Source organism: Harmonia axyridis, chromosome 7 (assembly GCF_914767665.1).
Source record: "Harmonia axyridis chromosome 7, icHarAxyr1.1, whole genome shotgun sequence".
Taxonomy (NCBI): Eukaryota; Metazoa; Arthropoda; class Insecta; order Coleoptera; family Coccinellidae; genus Harmonia; species Harmonia axyridis.
In genome coordinates, this window is record NC_059507.1 from 559,361 (window position 1) to 587,082 (window position 27,722).

A 27,722-nucleotide genomic window follows, 5' to 3' on the forward strand; every position below is an offset into this window, starting at 1 on the left:
CTACATCTTAAGTTGTCCCCCTCGAAACAGAAATCGACCTGTCCGAGCATTTCTATCGAAAAACTTTATTTCGTCTGTAATCTCGTCTGTTTCGTTTTCAAATGGCCACCCTGTATATTTTATTTTATTACAATGAATTCAGGGTGTTCCTAAATTGGAGGTACAAACAAAAATGAAGAAAATTACTAGGACTGGTATAATCGTCACAAAAATTAGGGCTACTAGAAACACCCTGTATCTCGAAGAGGAAGCGTTTGCGCGCCTATATTCTATGATTTTTTTCCTTAAAATCATCCAAGGAATCTCTCATTTTCCTTTTCACCTTCAATTGAGAAGCACCCTGTATATCTGTTGATCATATAATTGATTAATATATTAACTTGAATATCCTCACTTCCTTCACTTTTCAGTGAAAATCAGTGACTAATCAATTTTTGTAAATATATTTGCAAATAGAGCTTGCCATCTAATGTACAACTTATTTTATAATAATTTTTTTATTGTTAGTGACATAGAATTTCTGATGTAATTTATTTCTGCAATACTTCGAATTCCGCCCAAAATGTAATGTTGTAATATAAACTTTTCAAAATGTGCTGATTTATTATTTATTTTTTTTATAAATTAAATGATAGAATTTTTAATGAGGTCTATAATTCACTGTATCTGATCTGAAAAATTGGTACCAAAAATGGATTCCCTCTAATTGTCCTGAAATTTTCAGGCAATGATATTCTTCCACGAGTTCAAATTTCATTCAGTTCAATTAAATTAGCCTTGTATACGAGTATTATACATAATTTCTTCTAGTTAGCTGAATTTTTATCAAAATAAATGGAATATTTTCATAGAGATCGTTTGGTGATTTTTGCATTGAAAATGTTGGTTGGCAGAACTGTTTTCTGTATCAGAAATTTGACAGATAATAGATAATTCTGTGACAGAAGAGTTCCGACTACCAACATAAAATAATGAAATATAACTAATAACTATAAAATCTGTGTGAAACTGAGTTATTCCCGCACGATTTTCTTCTACAAGGAATGGATGAATGCATGGGTTCGCCACAAGATTAGAGGAAAATTTCCTTTATTTAGAACAAGGTTTTGGAATGATTCAAGTGTTGGCATATTCACATTGCCACAGTCAAAACTTCAAAAATATCAAATGCTCCAAAATGTGAAAAGCAATAGGTTCCTTCTGAGAATACTTTGGCACTTCCTCCAAAAATTCTTCCGTTATCATTGGTTCTGCAAACGAAAGTTTCCGTACCATTGGCTAGAGCACCTCCTGGTATAATTTTTTTTCTGTCAATTGTACCAAAATCTGTTGTTGTCGTATTCACCCATTGTAATTTTTCAGGATAATTAGTGCTAAATACCTGAAAATATAATCAGAGAATCAATGGAACAAGTCAAGGCATTTTTAGAGCTTGTCATTCATGCGCCAATTGCGCCCTTGAATACCACAGTTATACACGGTGACCCTTGAAGTTTGATTTCAAGGCCAAGTTGATTTTTTGAATAGGGCGTATGCATTTTTCTTTGCAGAATATTATTCTTTTTGAAAAAAACATTTTGTCTCCTACGATTTTCCTTCAAGATGAATTTCTCTGAATATACAGGGTGTCCCAAATAGAACACATAAAACGAATGTAGATCAGAATGATTTAAAAAAATAGATGAATACTTGCTTGATATTCATTTTGTATCAACTGCCAAGTTAATAACCATACTTCAATAGACGACATTCTGACAATTCCTACATCGAAATTATTGACAGATAAATAGGCTTGTCCAAGATAGTTAGGTTTGTTGAAGGCTTCACCAATCACAACTGCATCTTCTTCAGTGGAAACTGTTTTCGGCTTCCAATAGTAGGCTGCCAAATAATATCAATGAGTTAATTTCATCATATAATCCCCGACATTTAATATTTTTCAATAACCCAAAAGAATAATTTCATCAGGTTCCTCTTAGAGAGATATGGTTATTTCAAGAATAAAACTATAGTATACAGGAATTCAAAGTAACCTTGTTAGCTGAGAATAAAGGTTACAGCAGCAATACTATCAGTTGTTCTTGAGCGACGCACACTGTTTCCATTCATCACATCACAAACCTATCCCAACATCTCAAATTGTATGCCCTTTAATTGATATTAATTCACTTACCCATAGATGTTGAAAGTTTTTCGTTGTTGGCCATTTTTTTATTGTTGCCATCGTTCTCATTAGTACAAGTAATGGAACATGAACCAATGGTTAGTTGTTTGTAAAATTGGGGTATGATTGAATCTAAAATGAAACTATAACTTATCAACTCTACCCAAAAAATGTGATCAAGAAATTCAAAAAAGAATTTTTCTCAAAACTTTGCTTTATTGTTGATATGAAATGTTGAAACGTCTTCATACAGAGTGTCACAATTACTGTACAGGCTTTCACTGCATATGCAGGACATTCTGAAAAATAGTTCCAAGTATATTAATTCAAAAAATACAGGCTGTTTCGTGTATTTTATCGAAAACTTTCAATTGGCATAATTCTTGAACGCTGAACAGTTTAGCCAATAGGCGCAGTTCATAGGATTTTTAATGGTGTTTTTAAGGATAAATACGCTTTTTGATAATCTGATGTACAGGGTGTGTTTCAACAGTTAACATGAAAAATTATTTTTTTCTTAGTCCTGACCTGCGTAGTCGATAATTCACTAGAAAGGAAAATCCATAAAGAGTTCAAAAGTTATGCCGGTTGAAAGTTTTCTATAAAATACATAAAACAGGCTGTATCTCTCGAATATACTAAGGACGTTTTTCAGATTCCCCAGAATGTCCTGCGTCTACACTAAAAGTAGTACAGTTATTCGTGAAACACCCTGTATAAACTCAACATCAATCTAATATGTTGGTAGACATCACATCGATTGTTTTCAACTCACTTGGTCGAATTTGATAGTCTGAATAGTGAGTGATGAAACTCTTAGAAGGCGATTGCTTGCTGTTAGCATCAGGATCCTCAGCAACAGATTGTTTCGTGTTATACATCAGAAACAAAAATTCATCAGCTGATTTATATGAACCATCAATCAGCGCGTACTCCAACTTGGCGCTCAAAGACCTCACGTTTCCTGCATAGGCAACGTTGCATGTATTACTCTTACTCTTAACAATGAAATGACTCTGTTGAATCAATTTCGAATTAACGAACTCTACATGAAAAAAAGCTGTAACAAACTTATAATCCGACAAGGATTTGTAATTTTCTGCAGTCACTTTTTGCCAAGCCATTTGTCCAGGAGACATCGTACAAAGTATCTGGAACATAAAATTTATAAACTCGACTTATATACATAGGCGTACAACTTTGCTCCCGCCGTTTTTTGGAAATTGGAGGCTTAGTTGAAAAAAACTGGTTAAACATTTATGATTCAAAATATGGCCACTACTTTCTTCCATCTTTCAGGCAGCTTACGAATCCCGCGTTGAAAGAACTGGTCATGTTTTGAAGCTACCCACTAATGGATCCAATTTTACTTCTTCATAAGACCGGAAGTGATGGTCAGCCAGGCCGTGTGCCATTGGTCGAAACAAGTGATAGTCCGAGAGAGCAACGTCTTGAGAATACGGCGTTTGGGGTAGGACTTCCCATTTCAACATTTCCAAGAATGTCTTGACCACTTTCGCAACATGGGGTCCTGTAAAATCACGTTATCATGTCTCTCGCTGTATTTCGGCCGTTTGTCTTTCAATGCTCGGCTCAAACGCATTAATTTCGTTCGATAATGATCACCTGTGATTATTTCAGTCGGTTTCAACAATTCATAATACACTACGCAGAACTCGTCCTACCAAATACTGAGCATGACCTTGGAACCGTGAATATTCGGTTTGGTCGTCAACGTGGAAGCATGGCCGGGATATCCCCATGATTTTCTGCGCTTGGGTTTATCGTAATGAACCCTTTTTTCGTCTCCAGTCACAAAGCGATGCAAAAATCCCTTCCGTCTTTGCCTTACAAGCAGTTGTTCACATGCAAACAAACGCCGTTCAACATCTCTCGGCTTCAACTCGTATGGCACACAATTTCCTTGTTTCTGAATCATCCCCATGATAACAGACGTTTTGAAATGGCTTATTGCGTCACTCCCAATGATCCTGGCAATTCTTGTTGCTTTTGACACAAGTCTCAATTAAGTAATGCCTCCAATTCTGCATCTTCCAAAAACCTTCTCTCTTTCACCGTTATGCATGTCTTCGACGTCAAAAACACCATTCTTGAAGCGTTAAAACCACTCTGGGCACGTTCTTTCACTAATAGCGGCCTCACAATAGGTATTTGAGAGCATTCGATGGGCCTCAGCCGCAGATTTCTTCATATTAAAGCAGAAAATTGAACTCTCCCAAAAAAAAACGAGAATTTGGCTCGTAATCTGACATGTTTAATCGAGAATAACTTTATGATGCAGACACAAATCGACTAATATTTCGATGGCGGAAGCAAAGTTGTACACCAATATCCACGTGAGAATTCACCTGTATGCGTTTGTCTATTTTTGTAACGTTGCCATCGACGGTGGCGTAAACGTAGTTTAAGCCCTCAAAAATGGTTGTAGCGAATGTACCATTGTGTGATGGGTCAAAGGCCATGCCGACATAAGTTTGAGGGAATTGAGAAGGTGCACCTATAGGGTAGGCATCTGGGGGTATAACGCCATAGAAATCCCTCCAGTAATATGCTGCAAAAAGCATATACAGAGTGAGTTTTAACTATGAAACGCCTCATTTATCTCAGAAACAGATCGCACGATTTTTATCAATTTTTGTGTGCAAAAATCTTGTGATTTGCCAGATATTATGGTGGTATTTACATTGTTATCAGATATTCCCTTTTTTCTGGAATAATAATGAACTTCGTTATTGCAAATGGACCACCCTGTATATTTTTTGCCTTTTGATATCTTCAAGAAATACTGAATATTCATCATGTAATATTCTCTATAGCTAAATGCTATAATTTGGGATTTATAGCTATAAATACAGGATGGCTTAATAGACGTTTATGTTGATTATTATTCCGGAAAATGATAATTCTTTTCTCGATTAACCGACTTACCCCCAGGTGGTTTAGCATTTCCATTTGGATTAGATTTATCCTCTGGCGTCTGACAAGAGCTGCTACATCGAAATCTACAATATTTGATTTTGATATCGAAAGCTGAAAAATATTGTATTATAAATAGGTATATTTTTTTTTATGGATATCAATACCTTCAATGTAAATTAAACCAATAAGAATTATAAGAAGTTTTAAAAAATACATAGGTATTCTAGCAGCTTTTCCACAAAAAAAATACGTTCTATTTTCTCTACTTTCAAGTTTTTCCTAACTTTGTATTAAAAATTTCTGTAATTGTTTTCCAAAAGATAATATTGAGTGCACTATACCATTTTTTGATAAGAAAATAGCTTTAGATACTGCAGAAGTGGAAAAGAAATGTTTTCAATGGATTAACATGATAAAAATAATAGGACCACTCACTAGTTGATGTCCTATATTATATTATTATCAGTTGGCTGTCTTCACTCATGACGACTAAGCCAATATAGCTTCCCATTGTAAAAGTTTTTCCAATAAGAAGTTTATTCATTTTGAATAGCCCGCTATCTGGACAGTTGTCACATTGAAGCTGTCATCTTTTGATATTTGACAAGTAAATACTACCCCATTCCTAGAAATGGAACGATACACGATTCAACAATGAATTTAGTCTGTGTTAAATTCCACTAAAATTTTTCGAGTGAGCATTCTTGTTAGGAACTTGATAATTGAAGTACGAGAATAAGCTTTAAAACTATTTATTCCGAGATACTATATACATATATTTTTTTCCTCAGCTGAAACCATTAGGATTATTATTCTGCCAGTTCCATGTATCTCTACACATCTCATCGATATCCTTCTCAGCAACCCAATTCAATTCAGTCTTCGCTAGGTTAGCATCAGAATAACAAGTTGCTATATCCCCTGGTCTTCTATCTACTAATTTGTAAGCAACTTTTCTGCCAGATGCTTTTTCAAAAGCTTTTAGAACTTCCAAAACAGAGTAGCCTCGACCAGTTCCCAAATTGAAGGCTTGAAATCCCTTGAAGGATGGACTGGATATTTTTTCCAGAGCTTTCAAGTGTCCTATGGCCAAATCTGTGATGTGAATGTAATCTCGTACACCTGTTCCATCTTTTGTATCGTAATCTGAACCAAAAACTCTGAGAAAATCTCTTCTTCCAATAGCAACCTGGAATACACAACAAAAAATCAAGGGAATGTGATATATTATATCGACGTATTTTTCATTTTTGAAAAACTGTATTGATGTATACCTGAGATATATATGGCATTAAGTTGTTAGGAATTCCAGAAGGATCCTCTCCAATAATTCCAGATGGGTGTGCACCAACAGGATTGAAGTACCTCAATGAAACTACTTTCCAATCCTAGACATAAGACATACAACTATTTGTTGAAATTCGAATAAATCATTATTATTTTTCATTGAAAAACCTAGCTTTAGATATAATATATGACTTTTCAATGAGAGGATTAATTTTGAATAGCCCGCCCTCAACGCAGCTGTCATCTTTTGACATTTGACAAGTTAAAACTACGTCATTACTAAAAATGGAAAGATACACGCTCCAAAAACGCAGTGGAATTGATGAAATTCACTAGAAAAATGGTTAAAAATTTGCAGGCACAGCTAGCAAAACCCAGCTTTGTCAATTCCTCGTCCGCCTTAGGAGTTAGGCTTCACACAAACGACATTACACCGTATTTTGCATGAAGATTTAGGTCCTATGGATTTTAAAGTTCAATTAACACAAAAAGCCAGTCGAGCAATTTTTTGCAAGGGTTTTCTGGCCGTGTTATTTCTCGTGAAGGGGATCACAATTGGCCACCTAGATCTTGTGATTTGACGCCTTTAGACTTTTTTCTTTGGGACCATATAAAGTCTATTCCAATGATCCACAATCGGTTCAAGTCCTCAAAGATGCAATTCGTGAAGTTATCGAGGACATACTGCCGCAAAAGTGCAAATTGAAAATGGAAAATTCTTTTTCTTCTTGTTCTTCTGCTGGATAATAAACATCCATTGATCTCTCATTGAAAAACCCTTTACAAACTAATTTTATAAAGTTTACTAACCGGATAAGCAGAACATAAGTCCTTTCCAATTTCTTCAACAAAGTATTTGGTTTTTCCATAAGGATTTGTGCATCCTTGGCCAGTAGGATGAGTCTCAGTTAAAGGCAAAGCCAAAGGTATTCCATAAACTGTTGCAGAGGATGAGTAAACCAATGATTTCACACCATTATCATGCATCACCTATATGATTCATCAGTTAATAATCTCAAGCAAGATTAACTACAATAAAATTTTACCTGGAATAAATTGTTTGAGCCTCCTACGTTATTCTCATAGTAAGACAAAGGTATCTGAGTGGATTCACCAACAGATTTCAAAGCTGCGAAATGTATTACGTTGGAAATTTTGTGCTGCAATAAAAAGATTCATGGATTATAGAATATTTATTATATAGGGTGTTTTTTTTTTCGAGGTATATAACTTTAAGTTGGCATTACTGCTCAAGATGGCGACCGATTTAACAGTTGTCAAGTGATTTATTCTCAGTTTGGTTTGGTAATTCATCATGAATAGACTCACGCCTGAACAACGCTTGCAAATAGTGCGATTTTATTTCGAAAATAATGGTTCTGTGCGGAATACGTATCGCGCACTACGTTCATTAGTGAAGTGAAGCTAATCCTCAAGTGTATGTCGAAACACCGTTACGTTTTGGACCTGTGAATTGGCCTCCAAGATCTTGTGATTTAACACCGCTAAACTACTTTCTGTGGGGCTATGTAAAGTCATTGGTCTATGCGGATAAGCCACAAACCCTGGACCATTTGGAAGACAACATTCGCCGTGTTATTGCCGATATACGGCCACAAATGTTGGAAAAAGTCATCGAAAATTGGACGTCCAGATTGGACTACATCCGAGCCAGCCGTGGCGGTCATATGCCAGAAATCATATTTAAAATGTAATGCCACAAGATTATCTTGCGGATAAATGAAATTCATGTCAATCGAATAATCCATCGTTGTTTTATTGCAATTTAAAGTTCTATAGCTCTAAAAAAAACACACTCTTTACAAGTGCAAAAAGCATCGAGTTTTTTAATGAACGAGTGTTAAACTTAGCCTTCTGTAAGAGTATTAAACATTATTGTCTCTAATTCACTGATGGAATATATCCATTTAGTGATTTTTGCATTGAAAATGTTGGTTGGCAGAACTGCTGTATCACAAATTTGACAGATAATCAATAAATTCGTGACAGGAGAGTTCCGAGTACCAACACTTAATAATAAAATATAACCATGAAATATGTGTGAAACTGAGATATTCCCTCACGATTTTCCTGAACGGATTCGTCATAGAATTAGAGAAAAATTATTCATTCGAATATTCCATACCATCTTGAAAATTCTGTCTAGCTCATCTTTATTCCTAATATCCACTTCGTAAAATACCACTTTTTTCCCAGTAAGTTTTTCCACTCTGTTAAGGGACTCCGGTTTTCCATTGGAAACTTGGCAATTCGACAAATTATCAATTGCCACCACTGCATAATTAGCATTCAGTAATTCAACAACTGTATGAGATCCTACATAGCCACCACCTCCAGTTACTAGGATAACTCCTGGATGTTGTTTAGTTCCAGAAGACATGAATGTATAGGTTTTGTGTTTCAGCACCTAGAATTATGAATTAAGAATCCCGTAATGATTGAATTAAGAATCCCATTGATTGAATCTCACCTTATTTCATCAAATAAAACGCGAGAGGTGTAAGTGCCTCGTACACACTCGGTGTGGATAAATATAGTTCTCACTTCTCAATAACAAATAGGAGAATGCAGCTTATCATTATTTCATTATCAGTGACGTTACTCCACATATTAGATAATTACGCAGATTGGCTCTTTTTAACTCATGTTCACATGATTCAATTTTCTCAAGTGGCTGACAATTTTATCATAGGTTATTGAGAGAAACGTTTTTAAAGGGTTTTCCAATAAGAGGTTTCGTTTTGATATCAAGAAAAAAGAAGTATATTTCAAGAGAAATCAATGGATGTTTATTTCATTGTAAGGAAGAAGGTATGCCATTAACGATGGGGAATTATATCAGCCAAATGGCCGCCACGGCTACAGTTGCAATACCATATTCTTTTCCTGAAATTTTTTATCACCAATTCGCACATTTGGGACTGTATGTTCTCGATAAATTCACCAATTCCATCTTTAACTTCTCGAACTGATTGTGGAACATTGGCATAGACCTTATCTTTCACGTGGCCCTAAAGAAAATACTCTAAAGGTATCAAATCCCAAGATCTCGCTGGCCAATTGTGATCACCTCTTCGAGAAATGACTTTTTTTGCAAAATTGCGATTGTTTCGTTGCTTGTTCGGCACGGAGCGCCTTCTTGTTGAAAATAAACGTTGCCCACATCAATATCTTCCAATTCCAGCCTTAAAAAATCATTAATCTAGCTCAGTAATGCGATCTATCAACCGTAGCAGTTCCACCAGCCTCATTTTCGAATAAGTAAGGTACAATCAAACCACCAGCCCAAAAACCGCACCAAACAGTGACACGTTGAGGATGTAGAAGCTTTTCAACATCATTTTTCCATTTTCCGATCCCCAAATGCAACAATTCTGCTTATTCCCAAGATCGACGAGGAATTGACAAACCTGTAAAAGATGCCCTAATACCAACTCAACCTACAGAAATTATAAGGCTGCAAAAGACAATCGGGCAGCTAAACAAAAATATGGCCCCCCATCCTCCCTGAGTTGTAGCACAGAAAGAGTTCAAAGGACAAAAACTCTTCGTCAGTAGCAGATACAACAAAACTACAAGAAACCAAAAAGTGAACTACTGGACCAAAGTGTTTTTACATTTTTCTAAACTCCACAAAAAAAAAGTTCTGGAGGAAAGAAGCGGTCACTGTTCCAGAAAAAATATCACCCTGTAGATTTGCATTCAAAATTATAGTATTTCAACATGATAAACTTTTAAATTGGAAAAACTATGCCAAATTTAAGTTGAATATCTTGTGAAGGTAAGGTGTTACGGGAAAAAATCAAACTTTATCACCCTGTATCTCGCTAACAAAGCGTTTGATAGGACTCTCTTTTAAATGATCCCCGGAATCTGTAATTTTCATTTGTACCCCCAATTTATTACTATTTTTCAAAAAAGGTATGCAACAAATTTAAGTATTTTTCTTTATTAAATCTAACATTTATTTACACAATAAAATTTGTTTAACAGTAGAAATGATAACTCTCGTGTATTCAAAATATTATATATATATATACATACTACATACTATATATATATATAATATATATATACATATATATAGAGAGATAAAGAGAGAGAGAAGTAGTAACAAACCTGATAAAGTGAATTGTACTCCTCTATTACAATATATTACATATACAAATAACAATGTACAATATATACAAGGCATATAAACGCAAATTTCGTGTATTTATTGCAATTAAAAAAAAGAAACAAAGTTCAAATCAAAGGATTCGACTGCATAAAAAGGCAATCATTTTTAAAATCTAATGAGAATGAATAGATGGAAATCTGAATTGGGAAAATTTAGAAATTCATGAACATGCCTTGGACAATATCCACATAATGACTCAATTTTTATTTTTCTACACTCATATATTTATTATTATTATATACCTAATAAATTAATAATCCTCAAAACTTATCACAGACAATGCACAGAAATGTATAATCATCAAATGCTTCCCTGAATGCAAAAAGAAATTAAAAAACAAATAGAACGAACTTTTGAATATGATACAAATCAATGCTGAAATGAATCGACAACAAATGAATAATAAATAATAAACTTATTCATGAATATCATAAACTACTTCAATCATAGTTAGAATTATTTAAACACTAATTCGAAAAAGATTTCAATATGTGAATTCCTGTATAATAAAATTTAAAATCTTTTCAGAATAAAATCAATAAAATAATTAATTTCTTGACAGCAAACTAGTAAATAATCATTTGAATTTAATACATGTGGTTCAAATAAAGCTATTACGGGCATTCAGAAATAGCAGAATTGGAATGAAAATCGTAAATCTTTCTTTTTAAAATTATCAAAACTATTGAATCGGATGTCGAAGTGAATAAAATCGCTGTTTTAATCAAAAATAAAGAGTATAGATATATATAGCGGTGGAAGAAATCATTAACAGTCATTTTTCATTGTCAAACTAGAAAATCACTTATCGTAACCGTTCTTGTGGATTTCTTCAAAATATTCATGCAGTCCTGTTTCCCGCTCCATGTCTCTGGAAGGCACGTAACATGCTTCATAAGCTTTCTCTCGATTGATAAAATAATATATATCCTGTTTCCGACGATTTTTGGGTATCCGATGTCAGGCCGTAAAAGTCTTCAATGGTTGATGCATCAATTTTCTGTTGAAATGAATATTTTATTTATTCATGGGAATGTAAAAATTATTATTTTTTACTTGTATATTCAACAATTCTTCTTGGGCATAAAATTACTTCCGATACATATAACGGTTGAATTGGAATCCGTATATTGGTTTATGAAAATAGGGTTAGATAGCTTCTACACCTAAACTATCTAACGCAGAATAGCAATTGAGTATATACTCAATTTCCATTCTAGGTAGCATACTGCATTGTTGCCAAATAAATCAAATTACCTTGTTCTTTTGGCTCTCACGATGAATTGAATTTTTTATTTTTCATAGTATTGAATATTTGTGATACATACAAATTAATTGATTTAGGATATGGTCCGTATATCAACGAGAATTTCAGAGCGGTTACTAGTGGTTTTCAATGTTTGAGGTAACCTGCTTCTTAGTTATGACACTCTTGACACTTGTCAATGGTCAATAAATTTTTCATTGACAGAATTTTGGAGGTTATGAATGGTTGATCTCTTTTAATTTGTGAATAACTAATAGTTCTTAATAGCTCTAAAGGGTATTTGTTTCATAATTAATATAATAAAGTTTTTGAGTGTTAGACGTCATGGAATATATTCATAAAGAATAATCTGAAAATCAAAATGACAACTGTCAACCGGAGTGGGCGTGGTTACCGAACCTTACCAGAATAAAAGTACGGTTGCTCTGGTGACAGATAACTCACCAAAGTTTGAGGAAATAGTCACCGGTTTTTGAGGAATTTGATATATACAGACTACCAACTCACTAACCATAGTAACCAAGGTGATATACGAACCATACCCTTAATTACCTAATAGTTTTACCTTTTTTGAAGGAGAACTCCAAAATAGGACTATCATTATTTAATAAAATTCTCAAATAAGTTACAATACTCACATCAACTTGATCATCATCGAACAACAACCAAAAGCCATGACTCTTCACTATACTTATGTAGTGTCCACGATTAGGTCCACTGCCACAATGTATTACAACTGCAACCAAATCATACAGCCGATCTGGGTTCAAAGCATCATCTGACTGAAAAAAAAAGTATCTTCAGACACCTTATTCATTCAAGATCCGAACCTTCTCTGCACATTTCAAATATTTAGGTATTATCGTGTTTATGGACTGGACGGACGGACAGTATCGAATTTTAGAACATATTTGTTATCAGTGAGTTAAAACTTATAGCTTAATATCACTATCTGTTAAAAATTCAAAAATTTTTCACAAGTTTCAGTTGTCCCAAATGAAAAATTTCAACTAAGGTAATTTTATCCCTATAGATGTTATTACTTTGGTTGTAAGTTATCACCAAACTATCCGCCAGTGCATCAAATCTAGTGTAACTCATTTTTTAGATAAATTATATAGTCTAATCTCTAATCTGAAAGAGACGAACGAATTTCATGTTTTTCACAAACGATTGGTTAGAAAACTAATCAGAAACTAAAGTTCAATTATATCATATAAACTCACAGTATTGAAAAGCCGTAATTCCAATGGAAAAACCACTCTGTGCGACACTTTAATATGCCTATTATATTGTTCCATATATTTGAATCTCTTCAGATGCAGAGCCAAAATCATTGGTAGTTTTTTTACTCTCATTCTTTTTTGGGCCTCCTGGTAACTACTACAGTTATCACACTTAAACTTATTATCACTACACAACGTCTCCGTATTACTAAAGCAGCGTAGACAATGTGTGATGCTTGTATTTTGTTCAATATCAACTTGTAAATCGAAGAAATCTTCATCAATGCTACTCACAGTTTCACAGTTCAAACATCTAGTTTCACTTGTTAAAATACCCTAAAATTAAAAGAAAAAGGGTAAATTTTCAATTCAAATGCCTAATCATCAATTGAATACAAACCTGAAATATTTCATGAACCCAAGTAGGTTCTGGTGGCAAATGGTTTGTACCATTCTCTCCTATACCTTTTGTTTTATTTATATTATTTGTAGTAGAATTTTGTTGACGTTCAGCTGAAATTTATTGGTCAGAAGGAAAAAACAAGCATTTGATTCTACAAACTTACCAAGAATTATTTCACTAATATGATTAACTAAAAAATTCAGGAATTCATGAGCATCCTGCTGCATATAGTTATCGAATTCCTCTGAAAATGAAATATAAAATCTGTTAAAACCAAAACTAGACTACAAGCATCAAACTATTTGCAATCAATTGAAAATAAGTAATGTCAAACTAGTTTATTTTATAGAAATTGTTATGAAATTTCTAATTTCTGCTAACATTAAACACTTGAGATTTCCATTTTATACTTGACATTTGAGTGAATTATTCAGTTGTTTGAATTGTACCGAAGGAAGTGACATAAAAATTTGAATCATTTTTCTTTCTGTCTGTTTTTCTTACCTTTTTCTTTTCTTAACCTAGCTATAAATTTTTTTGGAGCAATAGAGCCCACCTTCTTCTTATGTGTTGCAATACTGTAGAATAAATCTGCTAAACATGTGAGGAGAGTTTCTTTAGTTCTCTTATTCTTAGCTTTGTATTCAAGAACTTTATCTCTGAACGGTTTACAAAAATATAAGGCCTGAAGAACGGAATTACTGTAGCATGTATTACCAAACTGAAAAAAAATTCAATTATACTAACAAAACAAGAGAAAATACTATTTCTCACATTCACAAGACCAAAATAACGCTCATTGGAAGGAAATTGTTCAGAACCTATATCTCTTTCTAACTGAGAAATATTCGCACCCTAGAAAAAAAAATTTATTAAATAAACGGAAACGATTATTTATGGTTAGCATTTCCAAGATAGTAACGTCATTTTTCGTGATAGATAATCTTATTTAGTTATTACCATATTTCGAAACCTAATCCATTTCGTTTATATCAGAAACGTAGGATTTTATTACGAATTTACTATAATATTTCTTCATTACCGCATCTTGACAAATCCTTAAAACAACTTAATATAAGTAACGACTATCAACTTCAACAGAATTGACAATTACCGATGTACCATAGAAGAAAATAAAAAAAAAATTAAAAATATCATCATATTTTTAGCAGTGTTTTATTAGTGAAGTACTCTATTGAAATTGAAATAATTCATTATTACATTCATCATAATAATAATAATGATATTTCTTATTATTGATTAAATAAAAGGCTCAGAGCAAAAGGTTATGATAAAAAAGTTTAAAAATCGTCTTATTTAGTGTTCTGTGGTCTCTACTAAAGACTTGTCAAAAGAACAGGTTGAATGAAAGACACACTGTTCTGTTTATTTGCAAGAACCTGTTTTTTTCTTAAAACTTCAAAGAACAGGATCATCAGGCAGATTCAGTTTAGTAATTTCTCTTTTCGAAACAGCTGAGAAACAGTTCTTTTAAAATACTGGAGCTACTTCGCTTATTACGGAACAGCCAAGAACCTGTTCCCTAAAGGAAGGACAGGAACAGCTCAGCTCTTTAGGAACAGCCAGAACCTGTTCTTTTGAAAAACGATAACAGCTCCGACTTCCGAGAGCTGTTACTCAATCCATCATTGCGCAAAATGATGAATCCGTGCATAGTTCATTTAACGAAAAGAACAGGTTCGGTTCTTTGAAAAGAACAGGTACCCAGAACAGGTTGTTCTTTGAAAAGAACAGTATCCTGAATAAGTTCTGTGACTAGTCTTGTCTATATTCATCTTCTTTTCATTAATCTATGGTCAAGAAAAAAAATAGAAATGTATGATTGAAATTTTAGGGTAATTCATTGGATTCATTTAAAAAAAATGGTGTTTCTTGTGTTATGGACATTTATTCTATTGTTCTTTAACTTCACACTGAAAACAAATGGAGCTACTCACTGGGTAGTTACAGAAAATGGAAAAATAGAAGCGAATGTTAGTATGAATCTTTTTTCTCAGTTTTTCCAATAGCTTCAAACAGCACAACCGGAATAATTTTGCTGGTATTTTATTATATTATTCCATTGTCATAAGTCGTAGTCATATCAAGTAAAAAGTTGACTCGAGCTTAGTTGATTTAAAACCATTATTTTGTATGAATACTATATTAAAAATAAGTACAGAGTACTTATGAATAATTTACTTTCCACATGTTATATTTTAAGTTCAATACATAAAATATACAAGTTAGAATACAGAAAATTATTAAATTTTCAGTTTGAATCACCTTTCAACATCCGCAGACCTTACGATTTACTTGCATTACTTGAACAAGAAGAAAGATTGAAAGAAATTAATGCTTTATATTCAGAACTTATGAATAGTAAGGAAACTATTGATCATAAATTATTCAAACTAAAGGATATTTCAAATATTGGAAATAAACTAGATGACTATGATTGCCTAACCAAAGGCAAAGCTCTAAGTAACGTTGACTTCTACTCTAGTAGATCTATGGATGGCAACATTTTGAAAGAAATACAAATATACCTTAAAGAAGAATATGATATTAATGCTCACAAAGAACCTGATTGTGAAAGCTATAGTGCCCTAGAACTTGGGAAGACATCATTCGATCATTTGGAAAGTGTCAAAAATTATGAAAACATAAGCCTTATTCCTGACACCACTTTAGAAAAATCTCTGGGAGTTTCTTCTATAAAACATTTTGGTCATGAAGTTTCTAAGGCATTAGAGGAGAATTCAACATCTTGGATACATTATAATTTAGCATCTTTATATTGGAGAATCAAAAATGTTGGCTCTAAAGCTATACAGTGCAGCAGGAGGGCTATCTATTATGCATCAGAGTAAGTATTTCATCCAATATTGATGAATGTTATTAAAATAACTTCTAGCCATTACCGTGATATTCCTCTTCATATGTTGGCTGGAGTTTTGCACCAAGCACGTGATTCAGAAGATTCGGCAGAATTATTACTTGCTGCCATTAATTTAGCACCAGATCAGCCTATACACCTTTTAGCTTTGGGTAATGTGTATGCATCCCTAGCTGAATACAATAAGTCCATCGTTTATTATGATAAATACTTAAAAGTAAGGCCTGATCAAGATGTCATTGCGAATAAATATGCTGCACTCTGCTTTTGGAAGTTGGAGAATGATCTCTGGAAGTTGGAAAATGAGGTAGCAGATATACACAAGTAGGTCACTATTTACATCAGAGTAACAGTATTTTGACTTATAATTAAAAAATTTCAGGTTTTTTCAAGGAATTCTAATGGATCTTCAAACCTACCATGACCGTCAAACTTATTGGTTGAAGCTTCACGAACGATCGCTCTGGGAACAGGTATCCTTCGAAAAACAGCTGGTCAGTTTGAAAACGCAAGGTGCAAGAGGAACTCTTCAACTCAGATCTTTGAACAAAAAATGCGTCCAAGAAGTAATGAAAAATCCAGATAAATTCATATCTTGCGATCTCATACATTCTGACCAAAAGAAGGAATTTGAACAATTCGACATGGAGAGCCTGTTCGGTCTTATTGAGAGTGAAACAAAGCAAATTAATAGGTATTTGGCGAGAGGAAAGGACGAAATACTCAAGACCAAAATGGCCTCGGCTTACATGGAAATCGATAAAAAATTAGAAGAGGAAGTGAGGGAAGTTCCAAAGGTTAAAAAAGTTGAACACCATTTGGAAACGTTTTATTTTGATGATCCCAAGTGGCCGGATAAGAAGGAATGTCAAAAATGGGACTTGCCACTAACTGAAATCGAAAATTTGAATTTACCTGTTTATTTACCTTTGAGTGATAAAGGATACAAGTGAGTAATTTCAATTTTTTATAATGTAAATATGAAATTGAAAGACATTCAATGAATCATGATAATAGTTATTTCTCTAATTCTGTTGCAATTCTTGTAGGAGGAAATCCTGCAGAAATATATCAGTTCCTCACAGATTTTATGGTTATATTTTATTATTATATGTTGGTACCCAAAACTCTTCTGTCACAGATATATCTGTCAAATTTGTGATACAGAAAACAGTTCTGCCAACCCACATTTTTCAATACAAAAATCACTAAGCAATATTTATGAAAATGTTTCATTACTTCCAATATTGACATTTTTTCAGAATTTTTTTTAATATTTAAAAACGAGCTACGAAGTGGCGAGTTTTTTTATGAATTAGTGTTAGAATGAATCTTCTGATTGAGTAATATACATTACTTGGTCTAATTCACTGAATATTTATTGAATTCAACTGGATATTCATAATGAAAAACTTCTTTTAGACTAAAAAATATCCTTTCGACTTTGATTGGACTACCCGAAAGTAAAGAACACAAATTGCCTTGGTATCCGCCAAGTTGTGACGACTGGGACAGTTCCGATAGTCAGTTAGTTCCTTCGTATGAAAAAATTGTTTCTACCGAATTCAAAGCTAATGATCATTTGAGAAATCATTTGTTATCTTTAGTTAACAAGGGAACATCAGAAGAAGCTGAAATTGGACAAAGAATTGTTACAGCTATGGAAATGGTGAGTGATATAGATGCTTGTACAGGGTGTTCCTTAATTGGATATTTAAAGAAAAAAAAGTCTTGCAAACATAAAGCTGACACGCTTTGTTTTCGAGATACAGGCTGTTTCTTGTAGTTGATGATTATATCAGTTTTTCAAATCTTTATTGATCTTCGCTACAGATTGGGTAAATAAGTACCAAAACTAATGATAAATTCATTCATCATAGCTTACTTACTGAATCTTTATAATAATTTGGATTTTTCTGAGGATTTCTTGAGAATTGTTTGGAATTTTTTTCTCAAAATCGGTAGCAGATACGAAAAAACTACATGAAACCAAAAAGTGTGGTACTAGACCAAAGTTTCTTTTTATCTTTTTCTAAACTACCAGTGGTCCACCAAAAAAAAGTTCTGGGGAAAGAAGCGGGCACTGTTTTAGGAAAAATATCACCCTGTAGATTTGCATTTAATTAGCATATCACATGATGAAATTTTTAAATTGATCTATCTATGCCAAATTTAAAATAGCATGAAATGAAATATATTTGGCCAACAAAACAATTCATACAATATAAAGGGTGTTTTTTTTAGAGCTATAGAACTTTAAATTGCAATAAAACAACGATGGATTATTCGATTGACATGAATTTTATTTATCCGCAAGATAATCTTGTGGCATTACATTTTAAATATGATTTCTGGCATATGACCGCCACGGCTGGCTCGGATGTAGTCCAATCTGGAAGTCCAATTTTCGATGACTTTTTCCAACATTTGTGGCCGTATATCGGCAATAACACGGCGAATGTTGTCTTCCAAATGGTCAAGGGTTTGTGGCTTATCCGCATAGACCAATGACTTTACATAGCCTCACAGAAAGTAGTCTAGCGGTGTTAAATCACAAGATCTTGGAGGCCAATTCACAGGTCCAAAACGTGAAATTAGGCGGTCACCAAACGTGTCTTTCAATAAATCGATTGTGGCACGAGCTGTGTGACATGTTGCGCCGTCTTGTTGGAACCACAGCTCCTGGACATCATGGTTGTTCAATTCAGGAATGAAAAAGTTAGTAATCATGGCTCTATACCGATCACCATTGACTGTAACCTTCTGGCCATTATCGTTTTTGAAGAAGTACGGACCAATGATTCCACCAGCCCATAAAACGCACCAAACAGTCAGTTTTTCTGGATATAACGGTGTTTCGACATACACTTAAGGATAAGCTTCACTCCAAATGCGGCAGTTTTGTTTGTTGACTTAGCCATTCAACCAGAATTGCGCTTCATCGCTAAACAAAATAAAATGGACGTAGTGCGCGATACGTATTCCGCACAGAACCATTATTTTCGAAATAAAATTGCACTATTTGCAAGCGTTGTTCAGGCGTGAGTCTATTCATGATGAATTGCCAAACCAAACTGAGAATAAATCACTTGACAGCTGTTAAATCGGTCGCCATCTTGAACAGCAGTAATGCCAACTTAAAGTTATATACCTCGAAAAAAAACACCTGTTATAAAGTAATAAAATTAAATAATAAACATAACAAACTATACTAACGTAATCTCAGTCTTTTTAGATGTATTTATTTTATTTATTTATTCAATACAATACAATATCATTTCTCTATATTTAAAACAGGAGATCCCTCCTGATTTTTGGCCTTATAGCTGGATTCTTCAAGTGAAATATCCTATGAAGGGAAGGTGCTATAAGAAAAAACTTTAAAATAAATCAAACTTTAACACCCTGTATCTCCGAAATAAAGTTTTTTCAGGCCCATGTTTATAGGATTTTTTTCTTGAAATGATCCAAGAAATCTGCCATTTTTGTTTGTACCTCCAATTTAGGAACACTCTATATAAGAACCAATTGATTTTCAGAAAGTTGCACCTCGTTGGATCTTGGCGACAATGGCAGGTTTATACTGGAGAGTAAGAGGCAACTACAAGAAGGCGTTGACTTGCTTAGACTTTGCATTAAGAAATGTGCAAGAAAGAGAGCCGTCCGAAGCAATTTTAGTTTCCATTGCGTCGATAGCACACCAGTTAGGACACGAAGAAGATGCCATAAAATTCGCTCTGCAGGCTTTTCAAAGAGTCGACGATGATGCCAGTACCAATTTCCTCCTGGCACTTTTACACTACCAACAGAACAAACAGTTGATGGCTTTGTTCTATCTGAAAAACTCGTTGAGAGCGCAGAAGGGTTACTACGATGGCGAAGCGGAAAATCTTCTGAGAATTTGGAGCTGCAGAATGAAACTGGGTGTTTTTCCAGAAAATCACAATAGTGTAAGGGATAAAGTTGATAAAACGTGCAATGATAAAACGACGACGAGTGTAGATAGAGGAGAAGGTGTTGTTTGCTCTCTGAAGGGCGAAAACTGTCGTACCGCTGCAGTACATTGTTTTCGGAAGGATTCAGTACCAAGCGATGATGGTAATTACTTTAACTTTCAGAGTGTGAACCTTTAGAACTTTTCACAGGGTGTCCCAAATTCGATGCTCACCGAAAGCATCTCGAGAACTATAAGACTTGGAGAAAACATTTTCAAGGAACTCGACCTCTTTTTTTCAAATAATATCAGAAATAAGAATATTTTGATTCGTTCGCGATTTACAAAAATTACGGTTTATAAAATTTGGTATATCTTAGTTTTCATTTGGGATATTCAAAAAATTATAAAACGTTTTTTAGTTATTTTCTCTATTTAAGTATCGTAATGAGTTCATTACAGTTCTGAAAAGAGTGCTGTAATGAACTCATTATTTCATAATTCGAAACGTACCATTCATATTCAAATTCCGTAATCTGTCAATTTTCGTAACAGTCACACCAACTGCCAAGATACAACACAAAAGTCACTAGGATATATAATCTGAATTTTTCATTGAATTTCGACAATATTTCACAAAACTTGACTGAAATAGAGAAAATATCGTCTAATACTCGTTGCAGAAGGCAATTCCAACACTCTTGCGTTCGAAACATTCGTGTTGCAATAGGAGCCCATTCTGCAACTTGTTTTAGAATATACTATTCTCTAATTCTGTGGTTATTCCGTTCATTCTTCCACATCTTGTAGAACAATATCGTGCGAGAATATATCAGAAACTCACAGTTTTCATGGTTATATTTTATTATTCTATGTTGGTACTCCGAACTTTCCGCCACGGCTTTATCTGTCAATTCATCAATTTGCCTTAAAGAAATCAGTTCTGCCAACCAACATTTTTCAATGCAAAAATCACTAAAATATATTTATGGAAATATTTCATTAATTTCAATGAAAATGCAATGAATTAGAGAAAATAATGTATAATACTCGTACAGAAGGCTCATTCTACCACTCGTTCATTCAAAAACTCGCCACTTCGTGGCTCGTTTTTGAATTTTGAACTCGTGGAAGAATATCAATGCCTTCTGCACTTGTATTATAAATAACTATTATGGTTTTTATTATACTCGTAACAGTTCATAGAAATTAATAATCGTTTTAGGAATATAGAGAAGAATTGGCATTTTTCTAAGGGGACACAAATTTCAGCTCAAAATTATCATTAGTTTTCCATAAACGTCTAATAGGCCATCCCGGTGAATCACCCTGTATAAATATTTCATTTATTTCGAGATTTAATTCATTTTCTGTCTATTCTATAATTGAAATCAAGCAATATATAGGGTGTCCCATTTAAAAACACCAACTCTCCTCTTCATCTCTGAAACAATTGAATTGTCTTAACTTTGTCTTTTTTTTTTAGCTGTTGAAGGTAAAGATAACCAGAATTGCGTTAAAAATCAAATGACCAAAGATGGTGCCCATGTGCAAAATCTGTTCATCGATCCATCTCAAAAGGATCCAGCAGACCTGCCGATAGAAGGTTCCATTCAAGCATTCCACATGAAGATATCACTGGGAGATAATTTAGCTCCAATTGGTAAGTGATATACTAACTGGTGTTTTTTTTAGAGGTATATAACTTTAAGTTGGCATTACTGTTCAAGATGGCGACCGATTTAACAGCTGTCAAGTGATTTATTCTCAGTTTGGTTTGGCAATTCATCATGAATAGACTCACGCCTGAACAACGCTTGCAAATAGTGCAATTTTATTTCGAAAATAATGGTTCTGTGCGGAATACGTATCGCGCACTACGTCCATTTTATTTTGTTTAGCGATGAAGCGCACTTCTGGTTGAATGGCTATGTCAACAAATGAAACTGCCGCATTTGGAGTGAAGCTAATCCTCAAGTGTATGTCGAAACACCGTTACATCCAGAAAAACTGACTGTTTGGTCTGCTTTATGGGCTGGTGGAATCATTGGTCCGTACTTCTTCAAAAACGATGATGGCCAGAACGTTACAGTCAATGGTGATCGGTATAGAGCCATGATTACTAACTTTTTCATTCCTGAACTGAACAACCATGATGTCCAGGAGCTGTGGTTCCAACAAGACGGCGCAACATGTCACACAGCTCGTGCCATAATAGATTTATTGAAAGACACGTTTGGTGACCGCCTAATTCCACGTTTTGGACCTGTGAATTGGCCTCCAAGATCTTGTTATTTAACACCGCTAGACTACTTTCTGTGTTGCTATGTTAAGTCAGTGGCCTATGCGGATAAGCCACAAACCCTTGACCATTTGGAAGACAACATTCGCCGTGTTATTGCCGATATACGGCCACAAATGTTGGAAAAAGTCATCGAAAATTGGACGTCCAGATTGGACTACATCCGAGCCAGCCGTGGCGGTCATATGCCAGAAATCATATTTGAAATGTAATGCCACAAGATTATCTTGCGGATAAATAAAATGCATGTCAATCGAATAATCCATCGTCGTTTTATTGCAATTTAAAGTTCTATAGCTCTAAAAAAAACACCCTTTACATTTTGATAACAAATTGCCGCTGTACGTCCTCGATAACTTCTCAAATTCCATCTTTAAGGTTTTGAACCAATTGTGGAGCATTGGCTTAGACTTTATCTTTCACGTGACCCCAAAGAAAAAAGTCTAAAGGTTTTAAATCACAAGATCTCGTTGGTCAATTGTGATCAGCTCTTCAAGAAATAACACGGCCAGGGTACTTTTCTTACGAATTTGCTATTGTTTTGTTGCTTATGTGACAGGTAGCGCCGTCTTGTTGAAAACCAGTATCTTCCAATTATGGCCATAAAAAATCATTAATCATGGCTCGGTAGCGCAATCCAACTACAATTTCACTAGCCCCATTTTCTAATAAGTAAGGTCCAATCACACCACCAGTCAAAAAACTGCACCAAAAAGTGAAACGTTGCAAATGCGACAATTATGCTATTGTTATTCTATTTGATCAACTATTGAAATCCGTTATTCCATTTTTAGTGGCGTTAATGGATGATCCAATACCGGACGTTTTGGTTCAAGTTTACGAGAAATCCGGCACATTACTCCTTTCACCGGTGAGATGTCAGCAGATTAAAGAAGCCGAATGGGTATATTTCACATCGATGTGGCAGTCGATTGCTGCAAGAAACGTGGAGTAAGTTTATTTCTCTAATTCTGTGGCAAACCCTTTCATTCTGTCATCAGTTTGACACAAATTTCAAGGATTTATTTGTCATCTGTCAAATTTATGATACAGAAAACAGTTCTGCCAACCAACATTTATCAATGCAAATATCACTAAATGATATTTATGGAAATATTTCATTAATTTCAATAAAAATGCAATGAATTAGAGGAAATAATGTATAATACTCGTACAGAAGGCTCATTCTACCACTCGGGGAAGCATATCAATGCCTTCTGCACATGTATTATAAATAACTATTTTCGGCAACCGTCCGGGAAGTGCTCACTTCCCGGACGCATTTTCTCTGAGAAAGTAGCATTTCCCGGCCTAGTCCGGAAAGTACGTACTTCCCGGACTAGGCCGGAAAAGAATCATAGAATCCATAACAACCGAGATAACGGCTGACAATTCATATGAAATTAGTTGTCAAAAATTTGCATGTTTTTTGATCGCAATCGCAATAAAATATGGAAAGCAGCAGCGATAGTGTTATTTTACATGGTTGCCGAAAAAATATTGTACGCAACACGCCCGAAAATGGTTTTTTTGGACTCACAGACTTCCAGGACTCGCTTACGCTCGTCCTGGAATTTTGTCTATTCGTCCAAAAAAAACCTATTTTCCGGACTTGTTACGTAAATTACTATTCTCCAATTCTGTGGCAAATTATTTCATTTTGTCATCAGTTTGACACAGATTTCATGGTTATATTTCATTATAATATGTTGGTACTTGGAACTCACCTGTCACGGATTTATTTGTCATCTGTCAAATTTCTGATACAGAAAACAGTTCTGCCAACCAACATTTTTCAATGCAAAAAATCACTAAGCGATATTTATGGGAATTTTTCATTAATTTCATTAAAAACTCAGTTAATTCAACGTAACACTCGTATAGAAGGCTATTAATGCATTCTGCACTTGTATTTTCAATAACTATTTCAAAGATTTTCTCTCAATACCTAAAACATTTTCAGTATCGGACACTATCTGAAACCATTATCCAAACCCCTGAAGGACGACATGAAGCCCTACTGTTCACGGTCAATACCATCTTCTCCGGCCACGTTGGAACATTTAATAATCAGGATTCTGAAAAACAAACTTCCAAACTCTCCCGAAAAGGCTCTTCTAGAGTGGCTGGGACTGATGGCCGACGATCAAAAGGCCTCTTTGAAGGAATTGGGGGCGAAGATCAGCGTAGCGTTGAGAGAAGTACGCATTGGTGTGGTTTTGGCGATTTCGATGAGTTTACTACGTACGAATTTTGTTGTTTCAGAATACGACATCTTGGGTATTGGCAAATGCTGCCGGTTTATTTTGGCGTATAGTTGGTAATACTGAGGAGGCCATTATTTGTTTGAGGCAAGCTCTAGCTTATGTTCCTGGGAATATAAGAGATGTTCCTCTCATAAGCTTGGCTAATGTTCTTAACAGGTAATTAAAATAACTTCAAATTCTTTTACTGGTCTAAAATAATTCATTATTTGTTTACTCGAATTTAGTGGTGAATCTGTTAATTCTGCCATACTTCGTAGAAAACAATTGTCAGGAATATCTAAGTTTCGCCCTGATTTCATGGTAATATTTCATTATTATATGTTGGTACTTAGAACTCTCCTGTCAAAGATTTATCAATACGCTCTATTAGTGTGACGTCACACACCGCCATTTTTGATTCTCCTGTCAGTGTTCGGAATCCAAACAAACAAATTGTCATTCAAATTAGTACGGTGTCGTTGAAGAAATTGGCTTATTTTCATAAATAAGAGTATTTGAGGAACGATTTCAGTATTAATTGATAGACAGAAGGAACGAGGTTAATACCAGTAAGTGTGAATCCTGTATCATTCCCCAGATTTTGTAAAAAGCCGTGTTTATTAGTTGAACTTCAAGTTCGAACTTACTGGCATTAATCTCGTTCCTTCTGTCTATCAACTAATAGTAAAATCGTTCCTTGAATAATCTTATTTATCAAAATAAGCCAATTTCTTCAACGACAACGTACTAATTTGAATGACAATTTATTTGTTTGGATTCCGAACACTGACAAGAGAACCAAAAATGGCGGTGTGTGACGTCACACTAATAGAGCGTATTATCTGTCAAATTTCTGATACAGAAAACAGTTCTGCCAACCAACATTTTTCAATGCAAAAATCCCTAAACGATATTTATGGAAGTGCTACATCAATTTTGATCAAAATTAAGTGAATTAGAGAATAATGTATGAAACTCTTACAGCACTTGTATTATGCATAACTATTATTTCTTTACCCATTTAGGGACAAACCATTTTACAACTTGATATAATTGTGGTAACGTTTTCCATATTTTTAGGGTGGGATTCCACAATGACGCATTAGAAGCTGCTTTCACCGCCATCAAAAGCCATCCGAATTATGTATTCAACCATTTCACAGCAGGAAACATTCTTACAGCAATGGTGAGTATATTACTTTGCTTTTTTCCATAATAATCATCCTTTGGAATCCAAAACTTGAATGGAAAACATTGAGGTATTCGTATGGAATTTTTTACAAAATCAGTTGTTATACCGCATCTTCAATTAGTTCATAGGCTAAAAAAATCAAGGAATTAAATTTTGAAAAATCCAATCTTTCTGAAAATTAAGGTTTTCACCAGGATGTACGGACATACAGACAGACACAAAACAAGAGTTCTTCACATCGGTCTGAAATTCATTGAGAGTAGAGATTTTGAAATCGGAGGCCAACAATTTTTTTATACTAAAAGTATACTCGGAAGCAACATACAGGGTGTATGGAGGTACAGAGAAAAATGAAAGGTTCTGCAAACGTTTTGTCTTTGAGATACAGGGTGTTTCTTATAGTATCTACTTTTTTGTGATGATTATACCAGTTTATCGAATCTTTATTAATCTTCGCTACATTTTGGGTAAATAAGTACTAAAACTTATAATTAATTTATTTATTACAGCTTACTAACTGGATCTTTATAATAATTTGGATTTTTCTGAGGATTTCTAGAGAATTGTTGTAAATTTTTTCCTCATCGGTAGCAGAAATGACTAAACTATAAAAAACTAAAAAGTGTAGTACAGACCAAAGTTTTTTTTACATTTTTCTAAACAACCAGTAGTCCACAAAAAAAAAAAGGTCTGGAGGAAAGATGCCGGCATTGTTCTAGAAAAAAATATCATCCTGTAGATTTACATTTAAAATTAACCGATCACATGATGAAATCTTCAAATTGGAATACCTATTCCAAATTTAAGTTGAATATCCTGTGGAGGGAGGTGCTATGAGAAAAAATTTGGAAAAAAAAACAAACTTTAACACCCTGTATCTCGAAAACATGTTTCTGGCACATGTTTATAGGACTTTTTTTCTATTTCCAGGGGGATTTCGAAAAAGCGATATCATTTTACCGCTCTTCTTTGGCTCTTGATGCCAACTTTGCCCCTGCTCGCAATCGGCTATTGGCCATATCCTGTATGTTCCTCTACGATGAGTCCGGAAGCTTGAGGGAACTCACAGAATCGATGGAGAATTGAATTATCCCAATCCAGAAAATATAATACAGGGTGACTTAAAGAAACTTTCGGTTGAAACATTTTTTGATCAAGGCTCTACCCAAAGAGTAATCTCAGTTGAACTTTCAAAATGGGTCACCCCATATATATCACTTTATGCATGCAAGTAATGTTGTTGAATTTGTGTATATTTAATGAGAAATCTCGAATATTTATTGCTGTCATCGATGTTTTAATATTGATTTCAGAATTTGTTGATATCTTCGAACATCATATTCTTGAATTGAAGAATTTTGTTGTTTGTTCTTTAAGGCTGTTTTAGAAAGTACAAAAAGTTTCTATCTTCTCATGTAAAAAATTATCCTCAAAATACTATTTTATTAAGAAGAATTTGTGTGGAATATTCGATTATGGTTCAACATTTTTCATTGACGATTGTTATTTTATTTATTATTATATTCCGAATGTGTTTTATTCTCAATAAGTTATGAATCTTCATGAATTAATTTATTTTCAACTGTTTCCTTAAGTTCCTTAAGTTTATAATAAAAAATTCTAGATGACGTTACTCTGTAGTATTTAGATGTAGTAATTTT

The 27,722-nt window shown here is 34.1% G+C and overlaps 4 protein-coding genes across 4 annotated transcripts; 1 reads left to right on the forward strand and 3 right to left on the reverse strand.

The window, feature by feature from the left end:
- Window positions 1-1,072: 1,072 nt before the first annotated feature.
- Window positions 1,073-5,418, reverse strand: LOC123683823. The gene is made up of 7 exons (XM_045622750.1): window positions 5,269-5,418; window positions 5,114-5,215; window positions 4,534-4,736; window positions 2,940-3,315; window positions 2,174-2,296; window positions 1,694-1,881; window positions 1,073-1,381 (listed from the first exon to the last, which is right to left on the reverse strand). Exons 1-7 carry the CDS (start codon window positions 5,318-5,320, stop codon window positions 1,133-1,135), a joined length of 1,293 nt encoding a protein of 430 aa, XP_045478706.1. The 5' UTR covers window positions 5,321-5,418; the 3' UTR covers window positions 1,073-1,132.
- A 422-nt stretch (window positions 5,419-5,840) lies between these two features.
- On the reverse strand, window positions 5,841-9,036 carry LOC123683824 (UDP-glucose 4-epimerase-like). Its single transcript, XM_045622752.1, has 6 exons — window positions 8,883-9,036; window positions 8,538-8,819; window positions 7,438-7,551; window positions 7,202-7,381; window positions 6,379-6,492; window positions 5,841-6,293 (listed from the first exon to the last, which is right to left on the reverse strand). The coding sequence occupies exons 2-6, from the start codon at window positions 8,790-8,792 to the stop codon at window positions 5,892-5,894; spliced, it is 1,065 nt and encodes a 354-aa protein (XP_045478708.1). The 5' UTR covers window positions 8,793-8,819; window positions 8,883-9,036; the 3' UTR covers window positions 5,841-5,891.
- Window positions 9,037-10,345: 1,309 nt separating this feature from the next.
- Window positions 10,346-14,613, reverse strand: LOC123683825 (ubiquitin carboxyl-terminal hydrolase 46). The gene is made up of 8 exons (XM_045622753.1): window positions 14,449-14,613; window positions 14,263-14,343; window positions 13,993-14,209; window positions 13,652-13,732; window positions 13,486-13,598; window positions 13,086-13,421; window positions 12,498-12,641; window positions 10,346-11,592 (listed from the first exon to the last, which is right to left on the reverse strand). The coding sequence occupies exons 1-8, from the start codon at window positions 14,449-14,451 to the stop codon at window positions 11,485-11,487; spliced, it is 1,083 nt and encodes a 360-aa protein (XP_045478709.1). The 5' UTR covers window positions 14,452-14,613; the 3' UTR covers window positions 10,346-11,484.
- Window positions 14,614-15,290: 677 nt separating this feature from the next.
- LOC123683826 (tetratricopeptide repeat protein 17) lies at window positions 15,291-27,468 on the forward strand. Its single transcript, XM_045622754.1, has 12 exons — window positions 15,291-15,482; window positions 15,765-16,357; window positions 16,406-16,711; window positions 16,770-17,336; window positions 17,810-18,056; window positions 19,927-20,485; window positions 21,808-21,984; window positions 23,418-23,574; window positions 24,587-24,824; window positions 24,889-25,046; window positions 25,950-26,055; window positions 26,992-27,468. Exons 1-12 carry the CDS (start codon window positions 15,372-15,374, stop codon window positions 27,145-27,147), a joined length of 3,375 nt encoding a protein of 1,124 aa, XP_045478710.1. The 5' UTR covers window positions 15,291-15,371; the 3' UTR covers window positions 27,148-27,468.
- The last annotated feature ends 254 nt before the right edge of the window (window positions 27,469-27,722 follow it).

Excerpts from the sequence above, each read along its gene's own strand:
- LOC123683823 (XM_045622750.1), bottom strand. The coding sequence starts at position 5,320 with ATGTATTTTTTAAAACTTCTTATAATTCTTATTGGTTTAATTTACATT. Across the intron at positions 3,316-4,533 it reads AAATAGACAAACGCATACAG|ATACTTTGTACGATGTCTCC; the intron begins GTGAATTCTCAC and ends TTTATGTTCCAG. Across the intron at positions 1,882-2,173 it reads AAAACTTTCAACATCTATGG|CCTACTATTGGAAGCCGAAA; the intron begins GTAAGTGAATTA and ends ATTATTTGGCAG.
- LOC123683824 (XM_045622752.1), bottom strand. The coding sequence starts at position 8,792 with ATGTCTTCTGGAACTAAACAACATCCAGGAGTTATCCTAGTAACTGGA. Across the intron at positions 7,552-8,537 it reads TAGACAGAATTTTCAAGATG|CACAAAATTTCCAACGTAAT; the intron begins GTATGGAATATT and ends TTTTTATTGCAG. Across the intron at positions 7,382-7,437 it reads GCTCAAACAATTTATTCCAG|GTGATGCATGATAATGGTGT; the intron begins GTAAAATTTTAT and ends TGAATCATATAG.
- LOC123683825 (XM_045622753.1), bottom strand. Across the intron at positions 13,599-13,651 it reads TATTAGTGAAATAATTCTTG|CTGAACGTCAACAAAATTCT; the intron begins GTAAGTTTGTAG and ends AATAAATTTCAG. Across the intron at positions 12,642-13,085 it reads AATTACGGCTTTTCAATACT|TCAGATGATGCTTTGAACCC; the intron begins GTGAGTTTATAT and ends TTTTTTTTTCAG.
- LOC123683826 (XM_045622754.1), top strand. The coding sequence starts at position 15,372 with ATGGTGTTTCTTGTGTTATGGACATTTATTCTATTGTTCTTTAACTTC. Across the intron at positions 18,057-19,926 it reads TTGTTACAGCTATGGAAATG|AAAGTTGCACCTCGTTGGAT; the intron begins GTGAGTGATATA and ends ATTGATTTTCAG. Across the intron at positions 21,985-23,417 it reads AGATAATTTAGCTCCAATTG|TGGCGTTAATGGATGATCCA; the intron begins GTAAGTGATATA and ends TTCCATTTTTAG.